Genomic DNA, 17,477 nt, shown 5'->3' with positions numbered 1-17,477 from the left:
TTTCACCGTTAACACTTCTTCCTTTGTATACAGTTGGGTAAAGAGGAAGGGGGAGGGAGGTCTTAGGAACTGATGTGCAAGGTCATTTTGTCTAAGCAGGAGAGGTGGGTGAAGAATTATCCTGACAGCACTGAAGCTTTTTGTTTATGTACATACAATTTCAATTAAAAATCAGGACATCCTTAGCAGAATGAGTCAGACTATGCATTTGAAGCCCCTCCTTTTTCTCATCTACAATTTTGCTTTTCTCTGAAGTCATCTTATAACTTAGTGCCACGATCATGAAATCTGACACTTAAGACAGACACTGATGCCCATCCTAAGTTTTATTGCTACAAAGGTTGGCAACATGTAACGTGCTGCTCCAATGGAGCGCAATAGTTTGAGAACATGAGCATCTGATCATATTTTTATCTTTCAAAACAATAAACAAGACAATGGCACAAGAGTCAGGCATCAATATTCATACCATGGTGGTGGGTTACTCTCATGAGTGTGCGTGACTGACAGCACTGGGTAGAATGTTTGTAGCAGACAGAATACAAACTCCTCTTAACCCCCGACTCAGGCAAAATGCACCTCAGTCCTGACCTGCAGCCGCATATAATTTCGATCTTTAGGCCTTTTCTCAGCAGACTGCCAATCAGACCAAATGGTGTAGAGCAAGTTATGATCTGAACAGATATCCATTAGGCAAACTAATATTACAAATTATTAAGCCAAATTTGAGCCTTCCCCCTCTGTAGGAGAAGCTGTAGGGCATGTCAGCACTGCATAACCTATCCCTCTCCTCTCTTTCCCACTCAAAACCCACATACTGTAATCTCCCTTATGACAAAGGATGCAAGCTTTTATGGCTTGCTGACCAATTTCAGAAGGAATCCTCCCCGCCCCCTGTACTCTGTACAATGGACTTCTTTATTTTCAATAAATCAAGTGTACAATAATGCTCCCAGCAAAATTAATACACTACGTTAATCCACTAGCATCTTTTCCTTTCCCATCACAGCCATGCCATCTGAAAACTTGTGAAAGAATTTCCAGCTGGTGCAAGAGAGTTACTGTAATAATGAACAGTGTACACTGAATTTTGTGACCAACAGTACATAACATCCCAAAATGTAATAGAACTGACTTGAGCACAGCAGCCATCACTGTATGGTACAAACTTGTCAACGACTAAAAAATAAAAATTAGGAGCCAATTGCAAAACGAAGATCCTTCCTAAGCAGTTTTACAGTATTTAAATGGTTATACAGCAGCCTTCAAAAGAACAAATCAACATCCAGTTCCGCCTTCTTGGTACCACAGCACAATTGTATACACCCTTTTTAGTGTTCTTGCTGGGGAGGTTACATCCAAACCACTTACTAAAACCATATTTATTTCTGACTTGGAGTAAGTCAGACTAAGGTTCTGGTTGAACACACACTACTGCTGCCAAAAAGAAAGGGAAAATTCACTTTGAAGTGCAAGTGTCCTTCAAGTGCCTGCCTGCTCTTACAGAAGTCACCTTACAACTTAAATAAGGCACCTTAGGCTTTCCATTAACAAATCAGTGTTGGCCATTCTCCAGCAGCAACAGAGAAATGAGATTCAACCGTTTATCAAGTAATCTTATCTGTATACCAGCCAATGACAAATGCACTGACAACAATAGTTCAGTCTGTCAACAGAAGTATGGGGAGCTCTGAAATTCACTCTGCTATGTCGTTAGTAGATACATGTGTGAGCAGGTGGCTTCCACATTCTGCTACAAACAGTTTGCACAAGTCAAAATTTAACTCCTTGCTGGGGTTTAGATTTATTCACAAAAGGAACACTCAAGGCTTGACTATTCCTGGGCTTCTTCTCAGTGGACTGCTCAGTTCAAACCCCACATACTCTCTCTCTCTTGGACTCCCACCTCCCTTTATTCGAGTGGGGTTATGAGCCACCTGTGAGAGTGTGTCTGCAAAACATGCTTAACATTTTCCAGCACGACTATCACCTGTTAACATACTGAGCGTGTCAGGAAAACACTACCAGCCTGTTAGAGAAACCGTGGTGCCATAATTGGGCACTGCTACTGTAGCAAAATAAAAGATCCTTTCAACATCTGTCAAACCAGCCATCGCTATCGAGGCCCAGTTACAAGCCTTGCCCCCATGTACTATGGAAATGTAAATATACATAAACAAAATCTACTTAACACACCATGGAAATAAATGTTACATTCCCAATCAAGGAAGTTCATGGCTTTTTCCACTTGGATTTCTATAAATTCCCATAGAAATGATGTGACCACACCAAGGACATTGCTACAAGATCATGCTAAGATCAGGACAGTTCTGCCCTGCTTATTCAAACACAGCATTGGGAGAGTCACACTGACTCCTCTTGGGGTATGTCTACACTGCAACTGGGAAGTGCAATTGCAGCACATGTAGGCATAGTTAGGCTAGCTTTGATCAAGCAAGTTCGCTAAAAATAGCAGGGTCGGACCCAAAGGGAGAGATCGTCCCTAGTAAGAGACTAGACTTAACAGCACCAGTGGGTATCACTAGTCATAAGAACCCAAGTGTCAAAGAAAAGGAGCTTTAAGAGACAACAGGGAGGGGGAAAAAAAACTAATGAAGAAATGGTACATAAGCAAGGACACAATTCAATGTGGACAAAAACTGGGTCACCTTTTCTGTGTTGAGTTCTGTAGGTCCAGTTCTCATCGTCCTCTTCTACCTGCCTACATATTGACGAGAGCTCACCATCACTGCGAAACAATCTTTTTGTCTGTCTAGACAAGGAGGAGAAATGTATCCAGCTCACAGCACGCGAGAGGGAACCTGAATTTTGTTTGAGTCTGAAAGACCTTGAGGTGCATTCCTTTTTCATTTTCTTTAAAGCCAACTATAGTACTCAACTTCAGAGAAGCCCTTTCTGGAGTTGCTCCTGTCCCCCTCACGTTGGTTGTTGAAATGCTAATCTTGAAATACAAGATCTGTCCAGGTTTCTTCCAACTCATTCAGTCAAAACACTTGCTGCATTTAAACCAGCAGCAGTACGAAGCTGGGTCACCATGCCAGTGCAATTCTCCTGAGGCTGCTTTGCCTACAGCACTTTGTAAGCTGCCAAATAAAACAAAAGGGAGAAAAACAACAGCAAGTGGCACCTTGCAGGAGTTTCAGAAAAGCATATTAGGATTGTGTAGAAGTACAGTACCAAAGCGCATGCTTTCTTCAGTCTCCACTCAGCATCCAAAACTGCAGTCCCACTCCTCTCCCTGACGTAATTTTCCAGGAGTGACCCTGCAATCTAGTCGTCTGTTCTATCTCATCAGGAACAATACAGTGGGAAAACAGACACAGATCAAACAAGTTGTCAGAGCACGATATAAATTAGAGTACTTATGTCTCTGCCTCGTAAAAACAGTGCTGCCGCTCTGATTCCTAAGTCCATCCGTCCTGCTTTCCCTTAACGAAAAGCCTAGTGAGAGATCTCCAGGACGATTCTCCTAACAATAAAACAGACTGCGTGGCTATCGCTTAGGATTAGAGTGAAATATGATAGGCTCTCTCTCCTACAGGCATGGCCACAAAGGCAGCAAACTCCTCCTTTCCACAGCCAAGAGCTCAACAGCAATGAAAACTTCTGAACTCTGCACACACAAATAGGAACACTCAAGTGCAACTCTGCAGACTCAGGTAGGAGGGAATAAATTATTGATATCTATAATTGCACAAACATTCAATGTATAGACCAGAGGGTTTGCCAATAAACAAAGTGATGTAAAAAAAGTCTGAGTTCAAAGTATGAAAACAAAAACTGTACACTAGCAAGAGGTTTGCACTGAACAGGCTAACAACACAGCATTGGTGTGTGACTGCAGCTTTCGAATGCCTTTCACCCCTGGTTGTTGCTACCTTCTCTTTTCATTACCAAAAGTAAAAATACTAAATCATCTCAACTTAGTTTTTCAAAAAGCCTGACATGACTGAAAGCATTACAGTGATGTTTCTGTTTACTGACCCTGTTGAAAGGAGGGAATGAGTCAGAGGGGGATGGAAAGAAAGGATGACAGAGCCAGGTAAAAAGGCAGAAAGGGAATAAAAGTTGGTAATATACCAAGTCCAGGCATCATGACACTATTTCCTGATTATTCGGGATACTGCAGATTGACAAAACACTGAAATGAGTACAAATTTAAAACTAGCCATTGAAGATGCACCAAAACACATGATATACTATGTAATATAACCCATCAAACAATATAATCCACACTGAGAGAGTACTAGTATGGCATCTTAAAAGAAACCACCTATGGTATTAGTAGGTGTTACTGCCTTATCATTTAAATAATGCTAATGCAAAACAAATGGCTGCAAAAATAGATGATTTTTAGCTGTCAAGTGTCTAGGGGTTGTTTTATATTTTTTTTTAGGATTTACACTACAATAGAACACACCAAGGTTTCCTCAGAACATGGATGCACTCCAACACACCTGTAAAATCTGCAAACACACACCCTTCAGAAACCATTACAAGAAAAGCTTCGGCTTTTCCGAAAGTTATGGTACTCTGACTCATAATAAAAGGATAAGGTTTAATTTACTGGCTAGGAAGCAAAGAGCTAAGTACTGTATCAGATTACCGTATGAATCAACTAGGCACACTAAAGTGACCTTTGGCTCCAACCATACAGTACAATGAGTTAGCCAACTGTCTTCTGTAAATAATTTAATAGGCTGCATTTAAATTGAAATCACCCTGTGAGGTAATGCACACGTGCACATACAGACTGAGGCCTTTCACCACTCCTTCAAGTAAACAAGTGAAAAGGCTATTCTGATGTTGCTAACTCTCACAATTTTATTTGGTGTTCTTGAAGTCCCAACTTCTGGAGGCATTGGATTATGTGAGAATCTCAGATTTCATGTAAGAAGAGGTAAATTTCTAGCCCTGATGTTTAAGGAAAAAAGATTGAAAATGTGATCCAAGTGCACCCTAAAAGACCAAATGCCAGAAGGGAAAAGAAAAAGAACCCAACATTTATACCTTTTTTTAATATCTCCAGATTTTTAAGCCAATATCATGAGTTGGGGGCCGACTCATGGTTTATGAACACTTGCAGTTGGCAATATGGCTATATTCACTATACAGCTTCAGACAATTCAACAAGAAAACACAGAGAATACACCTCTACCCCGATATAACGCTGTCCTCGGGAGCCAAAAAATCTTACCGCATTATAGATGAAACCGCGTTATATCGAACTTGCTTTGATCCGCCGGAGTGCGCAGCCCCCCCCCCCAGTGCTGCTTTACCGTGTTATATCCGAAATCGTGTTATATCGGGTCGCATTATATCGGGGTAGAGGTGTACATACAGTCATGACTACTACAGTCACTCTAAATAATATCCAGAGACTGTATAAAATCTGTTGTAGGAACTGTGGAATCATAGTCAGCTCCGCTGCACTGTAATTCTTAAAAATAGGAGAGATGGGGAAGTAGAAAATGGGAATCAAGAATAGCTGTCTATCCTGAAATTTAAGGGCAACTCCTACCTGTCCATCTGATGTTCTGCCAGCAATTAGACTTTTAGAATTTGTCAGATATTAAACAATGCTGACTTCACCTCATGATGCTGCATCTCAAGTTGACAGAGTACTGTAAAAGACATTACCCTGATGTGATTGACTCTGTCAAGATAAGCTGAGAAACGTTCCCAATTCCACTGTGAAAAAGCAGTGATGGGACATTTATTTTAGAATTTTATATCCCCGCACCAATATATTTCATTGCAGGAATAGGAAGATATTTTAACTTATTGTGATAAGGTCAATACCATTATATTGTTCCTGTTTATATTTTAGTGGCAACTAGCCTAATTACAAATGTTATAAACTCAGCATCGGCCATCACATCACAATTAATTTTGTCCTTCTGTACAAATGGAATAGGAAGCAACTCTAAGGGGGAAAATTTATCTTGTACCTTTGGATTGTTTCCTCTCAATTTCCTTTAATTTGCTGGTTTGCTCCATGGAAAATATAACCAGTCCAACATTCAGTTATTGCCATGTACATGTTTTATACTTCATTTACAAAGTGAAAATGGAAAGGCACGAGACGATCATTATTACAGGATGCACCATGTGCAAAACAAATGTCTCATCTATGTGGCAAGGGAGATGGAAAATGTTCCCATCTGACATACATTAAATGGGAAATGTATCTTATAAGATAAATGGCTTTTATAAATCAGTGTAAGAAAAATAAGGGCACAATTCCATTAACTTCTATTCAATTATATTAGTTTCCAATCCTACAATTTTTCTTCCTTGCTACCTGTTACACATGCAAATGAGCTTTTAGGTTTCAGGATTAAGTGGGTTAAACTGAAGACCTTGTTTTTCACTGTCTTAACACAATTACACTCTGGCTAGATCCATGAATCAAAGAAGAGGGAGTAGTTCTTAGAAACCCAGAGGAAGCTGAGTGGGATCGAGGGAAAGGCTCAAGGAAAAAAATATGTTCCACATTTATAGTTATAGACAAAACACAGTATACTTTATGATACTCACACACCTTCAAAACTCCCACTACCTACTCTGGTTCATTCTTCATAGAACTCACTAAAAGTTCTTAAGTAAGCAAATGCAAATGGCTTGAAGCCACTGACTTTTCCCTAAGGCCAACAAACTAAAAGATTTGTTGCAAGGAGAAAAAGTTTCAGTTTAGTACAAAACTCAGACTTGCTCTGTTTTTGGTTGGTCTGTGGTTTCTGGCATCACTCACATGCTACTTTAATCCCTACATTTCCTATAATTTCACTTCAGATGATTTGGCTAGACATTATCCAACATGTTTCGCAAGTATTGCTCTCTGGGGTACTTACTGATCATGGTGAGTAAACACCTTTGTCCAAGAGCAAGGAGCTTCCTGAACACTCTCTCTCTCTAGGTATTAAACAAAATCACTGTCAGACAGCCACAAAGGCATTCAGATTAAATAAAATCAAAAGCTCCTTGAAACTGTCTTGTTTGTAGACTCAATATTTCACAATGCGTACGTAAACAGATCGCCGCCTGAGAACATAATACAGTCAACGAAAATGAATATCACTCAGGCTAGGTCTACACTACCCGCCTGAATCGGCGGGTAGAAATCGATCTCTCGGGGATCGAATTATCGCGTCTCGTCAGAATCGACGCTCTTACTCCACCAGCGGAGGTAGGAGTAAGCGCCGTCGACGGGGAGCCGCAGAGGTCGATTTTGCCGCCGTCCTCACAACGGGGTAAGTCGGCTCCGATACGTCGAATTCAGCTACGCTATTCGCGTAGCTGAATTTGCGTATCTTAAATCGACCCCCCTCTGTAGTGAAGACCTACCCTCAGACTTGCTCAGACTCTGAGAAAATCACTGAGACACAATTCCAAACCTGTTATCTGCAGCCACCTCACACAGTGTGACTGATGATCTCCAGCCATGAAAATCATTTGAAGGCAAGTAGGAAATTCATTGGCTATAACTGACACAAAAGCTCACGAGCCTGCCGTCCTTCAGAACTGTTACTGTCTACTGTGTAAAGGCACATTGATCTACTTGGATAGGCACAGTATAAAAATGCCTGGAAAGATAACAAGCCTTATAATACCATAACCCAGAGTCCCATATTATTATTTGCAGCAATTATGCATATAGAAAACTTAATTTTTTTTTTATCAGAATAGGGCCTTGAGGTCCCAACCAAAATTGTGGCCCTACTGTGTTACGCACTGTACCCAAACACATAGTAAGCAGAAATCCCTCTCCCAAAGAGCTTAGAATCTAAGCAGACAAAGGGTGACAGGTGAAAAAGAGCCAGAGATGAAGTTATTTGCCTCCAATCAGACAGCAGGTAAGTTACAGAGGTGAAAACAGAACCCATGTCTCCTGACTCCCTGTCCAGTAACCTATTTACTAGGCTATGCGGCTGTCCTCCATTGCTCTCAGAGCCGGAACCAAAGATATAATGGAACAAATTAACAGACATTAACAGCCTATATGTCCTTCTAAAGACCACTATAGTCTAATTGCAAAGAATAATTTTGTTTTGAACTCTTATATTTTGTTAGTTTGTGTCCTACACACACTTCAAATCCAAAGTAAGCCTGCAACAACATTAAAATCCAAGCTCTCCATCTACAGTAAATCCAGCCTTGGGCTTGTGGATCTTCACATGCAGACATGTGGCACCTTCCCTCTGTCCCCTAACCTTGTAACAAATTAATGTCCGGATTGGCACAGACAGGCATTTCATACCTTGTTTGAACACAACAATGGGAGAAGGCAGGGAGAAACACTCAGCTCTGCCGCATTTTCATACACAGGATCATACATCGTTGCTGACAAACTGGGATTTTAAGCATGTTTGCAGTCCAGGATTTACAGAGCTAATACATTCCACACTATCAGTGGGCAGGTTTGAAGAGTTTTATTACTAGAACAGATTGGGCTTCATTCTCCTCTTATTTACACCAGTTTGACATCAGCGCAACTCCATGTGAGTCGACTGAGTTACTTCTGATTTACATTGGTGTGAAAGTATAACCAGGCTCATTAAATCTGAAGTTTTTATAAAAACATCAACAACAAGAAAGTAAACAAGGAAGGATTTTGTAACAACAAAAATAATAAACTTTATTTTAAAGGGAGCCAAATTCCATTATCATCTTAAAACAAAATCATCACATAGAACTGCTTGGCACCAAAATAAAAAAATAAAATAATCTTTTACAGAGTGACCCAACAAAAATAAGAAATATTCCTTATTAAAAAAAGTCAACTTAGCCTAATAAATTCCAGAATTGATACAAAACCAAAATTCCTCAGTAATCCACCTCCCAACATAAAAATGAATTAAGCAATCACTGACCACAAGAGAAACACTTAAAGTATTGAGACTTCATTGGGCAGAATTGTTACATTTTAGTGTATGCTGAGGGAGAGAGCATTCTAGATGTGGAGTCTCAGGCCTTGTCTAGACTAGAAAGAGTTGCCGATACAGCTCTATCAGTGGCAAAAAAGAGTTCCTTTGGCTACATCTGCACTGAGGCTTTTGCTGGCATAGCTATGCCATTTAGGGGTGTGAATTTTCACACTCCTAGCTGACATAGCTATGCAGGCAAAACTTAAGTGTACACCAGGCTTTGGAGAAGGCTTTGCCTCTCCTCTCCTACAGGACTGTATGTGAGCTCTTGTTGAGTGCATAAAGACTGGTGTGTTTATCATCTCAGACATTGCACTATGGATTCCTTCACAACATGAAGGTATTTGACTTTACTCACTGATCAAGAAGCTTATAAACATCTGTGCTCTGAATAACTGAAGTCATGTTGCTGGAATCAGTGTCTAAAGCGGTTTTTAAGCCTTGAGTACCCTGATATAATGATCAGCTGGTGAGCCACAAGGTGGCTCCATGGAACAATTCACATCTCTCTACTGCTATACTGACATGAATTGAAACTGCACAAAAGACAGCATGCTTGGTGTACTGTATCAGCATCAAAACCAAAGCTAACAGTGGAGAATTCTGGATTGTGTTTATAAAAGAGGAACAAAATATAGTGTATGGCAAAAGAGTCCAAACATTTTTTTTTTAAATGGCATCTTCTGTCTACAGAAGAATTTTCTGAAAATTCCCATAGAGCATTAGAACAAAAAGACATTACTACAAAACAATAGAACTGAACTGATGCGAGATCATACAGAATCATAGTATAAGGTCTGGAGAGTGATCATCCTTTCTTTAGCAACAAACTCATGTGAATCCTCTTATTATCCCTGTTTTATTTTCTTACTATCTCATTTATTTTAGTGTTGTTTTTTTTAACTCAGACATGATTCTTCTCCAGCCAACAGTCCCACATCTAAGAAGCTGCCACCGCAATCTGAGTTGCTGTACCAGTTTCCACAGAAGAGCTTCTAAATTGGGTGTGGTTGTGGCTTCATAACACAGAAATCTTCTTCATAGGCAAAACATCAAAGAAACTTATAACCATAAGTAGCCTCTCTCTTTCCAAAACTGAAACTTGGCTAGCACAAATAGTTACATGGTTTAGAAAGAGAAAAATGAAAAAAACAATCATATCTATTGACCAAGGAATCCCAGAAGCTGGTGCACTCTATGGATTGATCACTGTAGGATGAAGAGGATTTTATTTAAATTTTCCCCTATCCATGGAAGATAATGAGAGCATAATTTTTATTGTAAAAAATTCTATTTTTTTTTAAACATACAAACAGAGGATTCTAAGTAGTCATTATAACTAGAAGATGGGAAAAGTTTAGCAGAACCACATAACAAAAAATACTTCATATAGATATTTTGGCAGCCAGTCCTCTGTTTCTAGAATCTAAGTATTTTTCTGCTATGCAAAAGTCAATTGAGGTGAGGGGTATCCAAATACATCAGCTCCTTCTATTTTTTGGTTAAAAGATGTGGGTGACTGTTATACATTTACCTGGAGAAACCCAGATTCAACTCCTGCTTCAGGCCATATCTGGAAAGGAGTGATCTCCTGCCATTTGACCACATCACAAATGTTTCCCCATATCATTCCAGCAGACATTAAAAAATTGTCTGAGAGGTCTAAGACAGAAATACCAAGATCACTGCAGGTCAGAAGCGAGGTGGATCATTAAGACTGAACAGAGCCTGTCCACACTGCCCCTCTCTTTCTCAAACACTCATAATTGAAATTTTTGTTCCAGCTCAGCGGAAGAGTTCTCAGAACTCAGAACCCAACCATCACCTGCTTCTAGTCACGCTCTCTCCTTCCAAGGAAGATGTGTATATTTTTGTAATTTTTTTTTTAAACCTAACTTACTTACCTCTCAGTTTCCTTTAATTTTCCTCTCAGTTTCCTTTAATTTTTTTAGCTGCATTGAGCACCTTGCAAAGAAAACACAAAGTCAAATAGCACGCTCTCTCCTTCTATATAACTTGGATCGTTCCGAGCTAAATTATGCCATAGTTTACTAGATACTGCAGTGTTTTAAGTTTAGTACATGTTGAAGAGGTTACCAGTTTCTTAACAGGTGACCCAAAATATTTTTATTACCTGCATATACACTTGTGTTCAGCGTGAGATCGGTAACATATTGCAGTGATAGACCATAAACTCAAGATTCAGTAGACCTTGGTGAGGCCAAAAAAAATTTCTTGACAGCATGCCCCATTCGGCTGTAGAAGTTTCCCATGGGAAGTGTTGGCAGCCCTACTGCTGTGGATGTTTAAAACTAAACTGTACACTAGTAAATGCACAATACAGAACAGTCCCATGCTGGCAGGGAAGTAGACTACATGGCCTAATAAATATTTTCCATTTCTCACTTCTAAGATTCAGTAGACACTAGGGCAGAGGTGGGCAAACTACGGCCCGTGGGCCACATTTGGCCCGTGGGACCGTCCTGCCCAGCCCCTGAGCCCCCGGCCCCTCCCCTGTTGTCCCCCCTCCCCCGCAGCCTCAGCTCACCGTGCTGGCAGCACCCCCCGCAGGGGGGAGGGGCTGCACTGCGGGGGCAGGAGAGCAGGCGGGCAGTGCGGGTGGCGGGAGCGCGGGGAACATGGCCAGAGAACTCAAGAGGAGCACCGCGCGGCTGCACAGCTGGCCGGAGAGAAGCGGCACTTTGAAGGGGAAACCGCCGCTTCTCTCCGGCTGCAGGGCTGCCCCTGCGCCTCCTGAGCCCTCTGCCCATGTTCGCAGGGCCACATTCTGAAAGGGGCTGGAGGGGGGGGGGTTGTTGGATAGGGGATGATTAGGGGCAGGGGGTCCCGGGAGGGGGCGGTCAGGGGACAGGGAGGGGGGGTTGGATGGGGGGGGTCCCGGGGGCAGTTAGGGGCAGGAGGTCCCAGGAGGGGGTGGTAAGGGGACTGGGAGCAGGGGGGTTGGATGGGGTGGGGTTCCGGGGTGGTGGTTAGGGGCGGGGGATGCCGGGAGACAAGGAGCGGGGGGGTTGGATGGGTCGGGGGTTCTGAGGGGGGCAGTCAGGGGGTGGGAAGTGGGAGGGAGTGGATAGGGGGCGGGGGGCAGGCTGTTTGGGGAGGCACAGCCTTCCCTATCTGGCCCTCCATACCGTTTTGCAACCCCGATATGGCTCTCAGGCCAAAAAGTTTGCCCACCCCTGCACTAGGGAAATTGTGGAGGTGATCCGTCAGTTCACATGGGAGAGGGAAGAGATGGGAAAGATGCTGACTATATTGAATAAGCAGCACCCTCTGCTGGTTGTTTAATATAAACAAACATTAAGCCTGAAGGCTTCTCTTTGTAGAGAAGAAAACAAGTGGAACAATGATGGTAAAACTGGGGGAAGCAGGAGTAGCTGGAGCAAGAGAGGAGGGAAGTTGATTAATTGGTGGGGAAACTCACATTCTGTCTCAGGCTTTGTGACATCTGTACCCAACGATGTGCTCATCACACTACAAGCACCAAAACACACTCAGCATTTGAAATACATGCATGGCAAGAAGGACTCCCAGTTGTAGACAAGTGTACTTAAATGGTAATTTCCCTTCACAGAACCATAGGCACCAACTCTGTGGGTGCTCCGGGGCTGGCTCCCTAGCGGGCCCTGCCGCTCAGCTCCTCCCTCCCCCCACCCACCATCTCTCACCCACCACTGATCAGCTGTTCAGTGGCAAGGATGGGGAGGAGCAGGGGCAGGAAGAGGCGGGGCGTGGGCGGGGTGCTTGGGGGAGGAAGGAGGTGGAGCAGGGGCGGGAAGACGCAGAGCAGAGTGGGGCCTTGGTGGAAGGGTGGAATGGGGGTGGGGCCTGGGGTGGAGCAGGTGTCAAGCACCCCTGGGGAAATCAGAAAGTCAGCGCCTCTGCCTGTGCACAGACCTATAGGCTGGACTTAAATACACCTATTGATCTCAGAGTCCTGAAAACTTTCTTTACAACACATAATAATAATAATAATTAATAATAATTAATGGAGATATCCCATCTCCTAGAACTGGAAGGGACCTTGAAAGGTCATCGAGTCCAGCCCCCTGCCTTCACTAGCAGGACCAAGGGCATACATTTCACAACTACCTTGCTGAAGACTGCGAAATTCTTTCACAATATTTTTAATGGAGTTATACCCATATATCTTATGCAAATCAGACTTACAATATTCCTTTCCATGACACAGTGAGCTTGTGCATTAATTTTGAATTTATAGCTTTTCTTTTGTCATAACACCTCTGATTCTGCATTTGTCAATTTCAGGGGGCTAGAAGGAAGGGAGGAAAAAAACACACTGCAGAAGTTTTTTGAAGTATGCACATGGTCTGTAATCCAATGCTTTGCAAATCTATAGGGAGTGTTGCAATTCTGTGCAGATTTCAAAAACAGCCATGCCTTCCCAAATGAAACCAAAACATGCCACACCTAGAGGAATGCTGTAATTTCACCTCAACTTCGCAACAGGCTCTAGCTTACAGAAACTCTAGGTGGAGAATGAGCATAATAAGGAATGTTGCTGACATGTACAGAAGGTGAAGAGGAGGGTGTAGATTTCATACATAATATACTATCCTCCATTACTGTAACCCAAAATTAAAATGATGGGGCAGAGTCCTCACCAGCCCTGTGAGACAGCCTTGTTAAAAATACACAAAGAACAAACATATTATTTTAAATAATGAATAGATGATAAATGTGTATCTACATGCATGCAATGGGGATGGGTGCACCAACACTGATAAACCAGAAGGATCTCCACACTTACTCATCCACATATATACTCACTCCTTCTTCCATACTTTGACCTGAAATAACACTAGGTTCTTTGTTGCAACTCTGAAATGTCTGAATAACCTTTTTCACCACTACAGTTTCTTGTTGGGACTAGGACTGGGAGTGCAGATATAATGCCAGAAAAGTGGTCTGCCCTCAGTCTAGACTAGAGTGGACAAAGCAAACAATCTATACAACCTCTGAAGAGTCATGGGAGAACCTGACGACCATCTGCCAAAAAAGTGAGACTAAGGAAGGTAAGTGGTACTGACAGTGGAGGTGGAAGAGGTAGCATTATTCTAAGTAAAGATGAGCATGGGACAATTCAAGGATATCCATGCAGGATAGCAAGCGTTGCTGTCAAACCACAGGCAGATAAAAGAAACACCGGCCATACAGGTAAGGATGTGACAATTTTTAGGTTATTTAACCAATCATCAGTGGGATGATGCCACTCTGCATAAAGGAGAAACCGGTTGGGGATTTGCAATCTCTTTTCATTAGCACCACGAATGGATTCTTGTTTACATTTATAAAGACAGTTCATCATCCTATCAATGAATCATTTTAACTAATGAAATATGTGGGTGGAAGAAAGTGGGTAGGAATCATATATTACAGAAATTACAAACGTACACTGGTTTCTCTCACTAAATACTAAATTATTGAGAATAATGAGCTTCTCCCAAAAGAGAGTAACTTCCAAAACAAATTAGAGAGAGAGAAAAAATTGAAACAAATGAGTGCTTTAGAAAGTAGACATTTCCTGAATTTCAAAAATTTGTTTCTTATACAACTAAAAACCCAGCATTGCTATTTCAACCAGTTTATTATAGCAATCCAATTATAGCTTGATAATAATTTTTAACGCTGCACTCCTTCTGTGGAAAATGCTCCACTTATACACAAAGAACATAAACTACTGGTTTAATGTCCATCTTGACCTCTTCCTTCATCTCTAGAGAGAACTGTACATGATTAGATTTTGGCCTTAAAAACCATCGTGACAAGAAGTGTCTACAGAGATTAAATTTTCTCTTCAGATGTTCCTGGAAATGTCAATCAATCCCAACTCAAGAGCAATACCAAATAGCACCTGCACTATGGCCTTCTACATGACCTGCAACACCTGTTCAATGATCTAAAAATAATAGAACACTGTGTAAAAGGACACTGACTGTAAGAATTAAGATGACTTTAGCTATAAACACTAAGAAAACATGCATGAATGTTAGAACATAATGAAAATTTTCTACTAGATCTAAGGCTAGTTCTCTTGGATAGCCCTCACTAAGAGGACTTTTTGGCTTCTCACACACAAACATTCCTACACTTTTTCATATTGGTCACTTAGACCCCTGATCATGCAATTGACAGCACATAGGTAAACTGCTGTGACCATACACTATCAATTGCCAGATCGGGGACGAAGGTATCACACAGCCCTAGAAACCAGAAGATGTTTTGATGGCAAATGAATGGACTTCAGAAAGAGTGTACCACTTATGAATAAATGGTGTACAGACTGAGGAATACCAGCACCAAACCTTTTAAAAGATTTTGAATCTTTGGCAAGACACAGACTTTGCTTTTTACTGTATTCCCTGTGCTTGCAAAATGTAAGTTCTGGTAGACATAGCAGGACTCTGCATTTATCATCCTTGTACTCATTTACATAAAAGAACATTCAAAGAAAAAAAGAATAGCCAATATATATTATTTTAAAAGTTGGATTTTTATTGAGAAACTGGAAAGACATTTAAATTAAAATGTCATTGGTACCATTTCCACAGCCTGTTTGCCTGTAAAGTCAGGCTGCCTTATTTAACATGAGTCCAACTGTACGGAACTGATGGAAGAGATAGTTTGGTATCAGGCAAGCTACCAACAATTGAAATCAATGGCATACAGATGTTTTCATATATTGTATATAAATATATATACATGAGTAAATATAAAATTATAGGAGTAGTGCGTACATGTACGCTTATTATACAACCATGTACTATGCTATTTAGCAGATGCTTGTGACACAACCAACCTACCTGTCTGGAGGAACAAACTGACAAGTGAGCAATGTGTTTATAATGTATTTATTTGTAATAATAATGACAATTTATTAATGGGATCTGCCTGCTTCGTCTCAAACATCTCTTTGCTCTCTCATTACTACTTGTGCTAAATCCACCAAGCTAAAAGTCTTAGCAAGGCAGCTCAGAGCAGAGCTTAGATTTCTTTAGTGTGCAGTACTTTTCTCCCTGAAATACACAAGTGGAAAATAGATTTACTTTCTCTGCCATCTTTGGAATACAGATAATACCATGCTCTGTGGTGTCAGCTCTTCCTCCTCCAAAGCCTTTGAGAGTCACTTGTGTGTCGCATGCTACTGTCTTCCAAACAATTCTGGGTAAGAGTGTGCTTCTTCATTCTCACCAAAAAAAGACACTGAATGAGAGCATTGTTACATAAAAGGAATGATATTAATTAATTTTAATTAATTAATTAATTTTGTTAAGTATTTCATAAAAAATGTGTAAGGCAAACAATGTGGTAACTACTAAAAATTAAAGTAAACTGGCTCCATGAGAGTTACATTCTTGGCATCTTGTAGGATTTTAAGAGTTTCCTTTCAATAGTGGCAATACTACAGACGACAATTCAACAGATGAAAAACAATTCATTTCTTTTATCCAACCGTATCTTTTTCCTAGGCTCAACAGGCATGTCAGGAGACCTATTAAATCTTTACTTACAGGCCGTACTATTCTCTCATGTCATAAACTATTACTATGCTTGGCAATAAAAATCATACTTTTTAAGGGACTCTCAAAGTACTGCACATTTCTTTTCGGGGGGGGGGGGGGGGGGGGGGAGAAGAGGCTATGGACTAATTTTTCCTTCTGTATTCTATTGCCATATAGGATTGAACCTCACCTATGAAGAGCTGTTCCAGTCTCCAGTTTTTATGTGAGCATTTAATTTAGCGCTGGTGACAGCTCTGGAGAATGCAGCCACTGAACAAGCGTACTGCACCTCCCAGCATGCCTCAGCACTGAATGGGTTTTCCCTAGACGTGAGATTAAAGTTCAGGCTTCAAGTTCATGTACTCCTTGGTTTCTCTGAAGAGATGGTCAATTAGTTATCACTTAGTACACAATACAGAATACTTTGCACTTCTGCAGAGCATTTCATCTGAGGACTTTCATCTACAACAAGCAAAGGCTAAGGGGCAAATTCTGCACTACACTTCCTAGGAGCTGCAGCACACAAGGCACAGCCCCGTGGGGAATGGGGGCAAAACTTTGTGCCTCGCAGATTCTGGGCTGCTCTGGGGGCTAATGTGAGCCTCATAAATTAAAGTAGCCTTGGGGGCTGCTTTAAGTAGCAGCAGACTACGGGGCTGTCAGCAGGCGGCATTGCAGCCCACAGTCCCGGTTGCACCCCCAGCTCCACGCCCAGTCCAGGGACAACAACTGCAGCAGTGGAATTCTCTCCTGGCCACTTGCAGTGCGTTAAGACAGAGGAGCAGGAGGCTAAACCTGTCCCTGAATCTGGATTAAAGTAGCTATTTTAACAAACGCATCAGTAGCCTAAGTGCTTAAAGGGGGAAAACCGTTATTTGGGGAAAAAACTGGTTCTATTACATTAACAGCATCTCCTTGTTACCATTCCTGATGTCCAATTTGTGTCCATTTATCCTTTTACATGGGGACTGTCCGGTTTGGCCAATGT

The 17,477-nt window shown here is 41.5% G+C and overlaps 1 protein-coding gene across 6 annotated transcripts in view; it reads right to left on the bottom strand.

Moving 5' to 3' along the window:
* NHSL1 (NHS like 1) overlaps positions 1-17,477 on the bottom strand; it is a 255,714-nt gene that overhangs the window by 154,532 nt on the left and 83,705 nt on the right. For 2 of the 6 annotated variants that reach the window (XM_029911031.1, XM_029911032.1), the window contains exon 1: positions 2,670-3,480. The exons of the other annotated variants lie outside the window; for them this stretch is intronic. In XM_029911031.1, coding sequence (XP_029766891.1) covers positions 2,670-2,871 — 202 coding nt within the window. In that variant the 5' untranslated portion in view covers positions 2,872-3,480. Of the gene's footprint in view, positions 1-2,669; positions 3,481-17,477 lie in introns of those variants that run through there. 6 annotated transcript variants of the gene reach the window in all.

Source organism: Terrapene carolina, unplaced genomic scaffold, assembly GCF_002925995.2.
Source record: "Terrapene carolina triunguis isolate 2854851 unplaced genomic scaffold, T_m_triunguis-2.0 Scaffold85, whole genome shotgun sequence".
Classification (NCBI taxonomy): domain Eukaryota; kingdom Metazoa; phylum Chordata; order Testudines; family Emydidae; genus Terrapene; species Terrapene triunguis.
The sequence above is the reverse complement of the archived record's forward strand: the minus strand, read 5'-3'. Positions and strand labels throughout refer to the sequence as shown.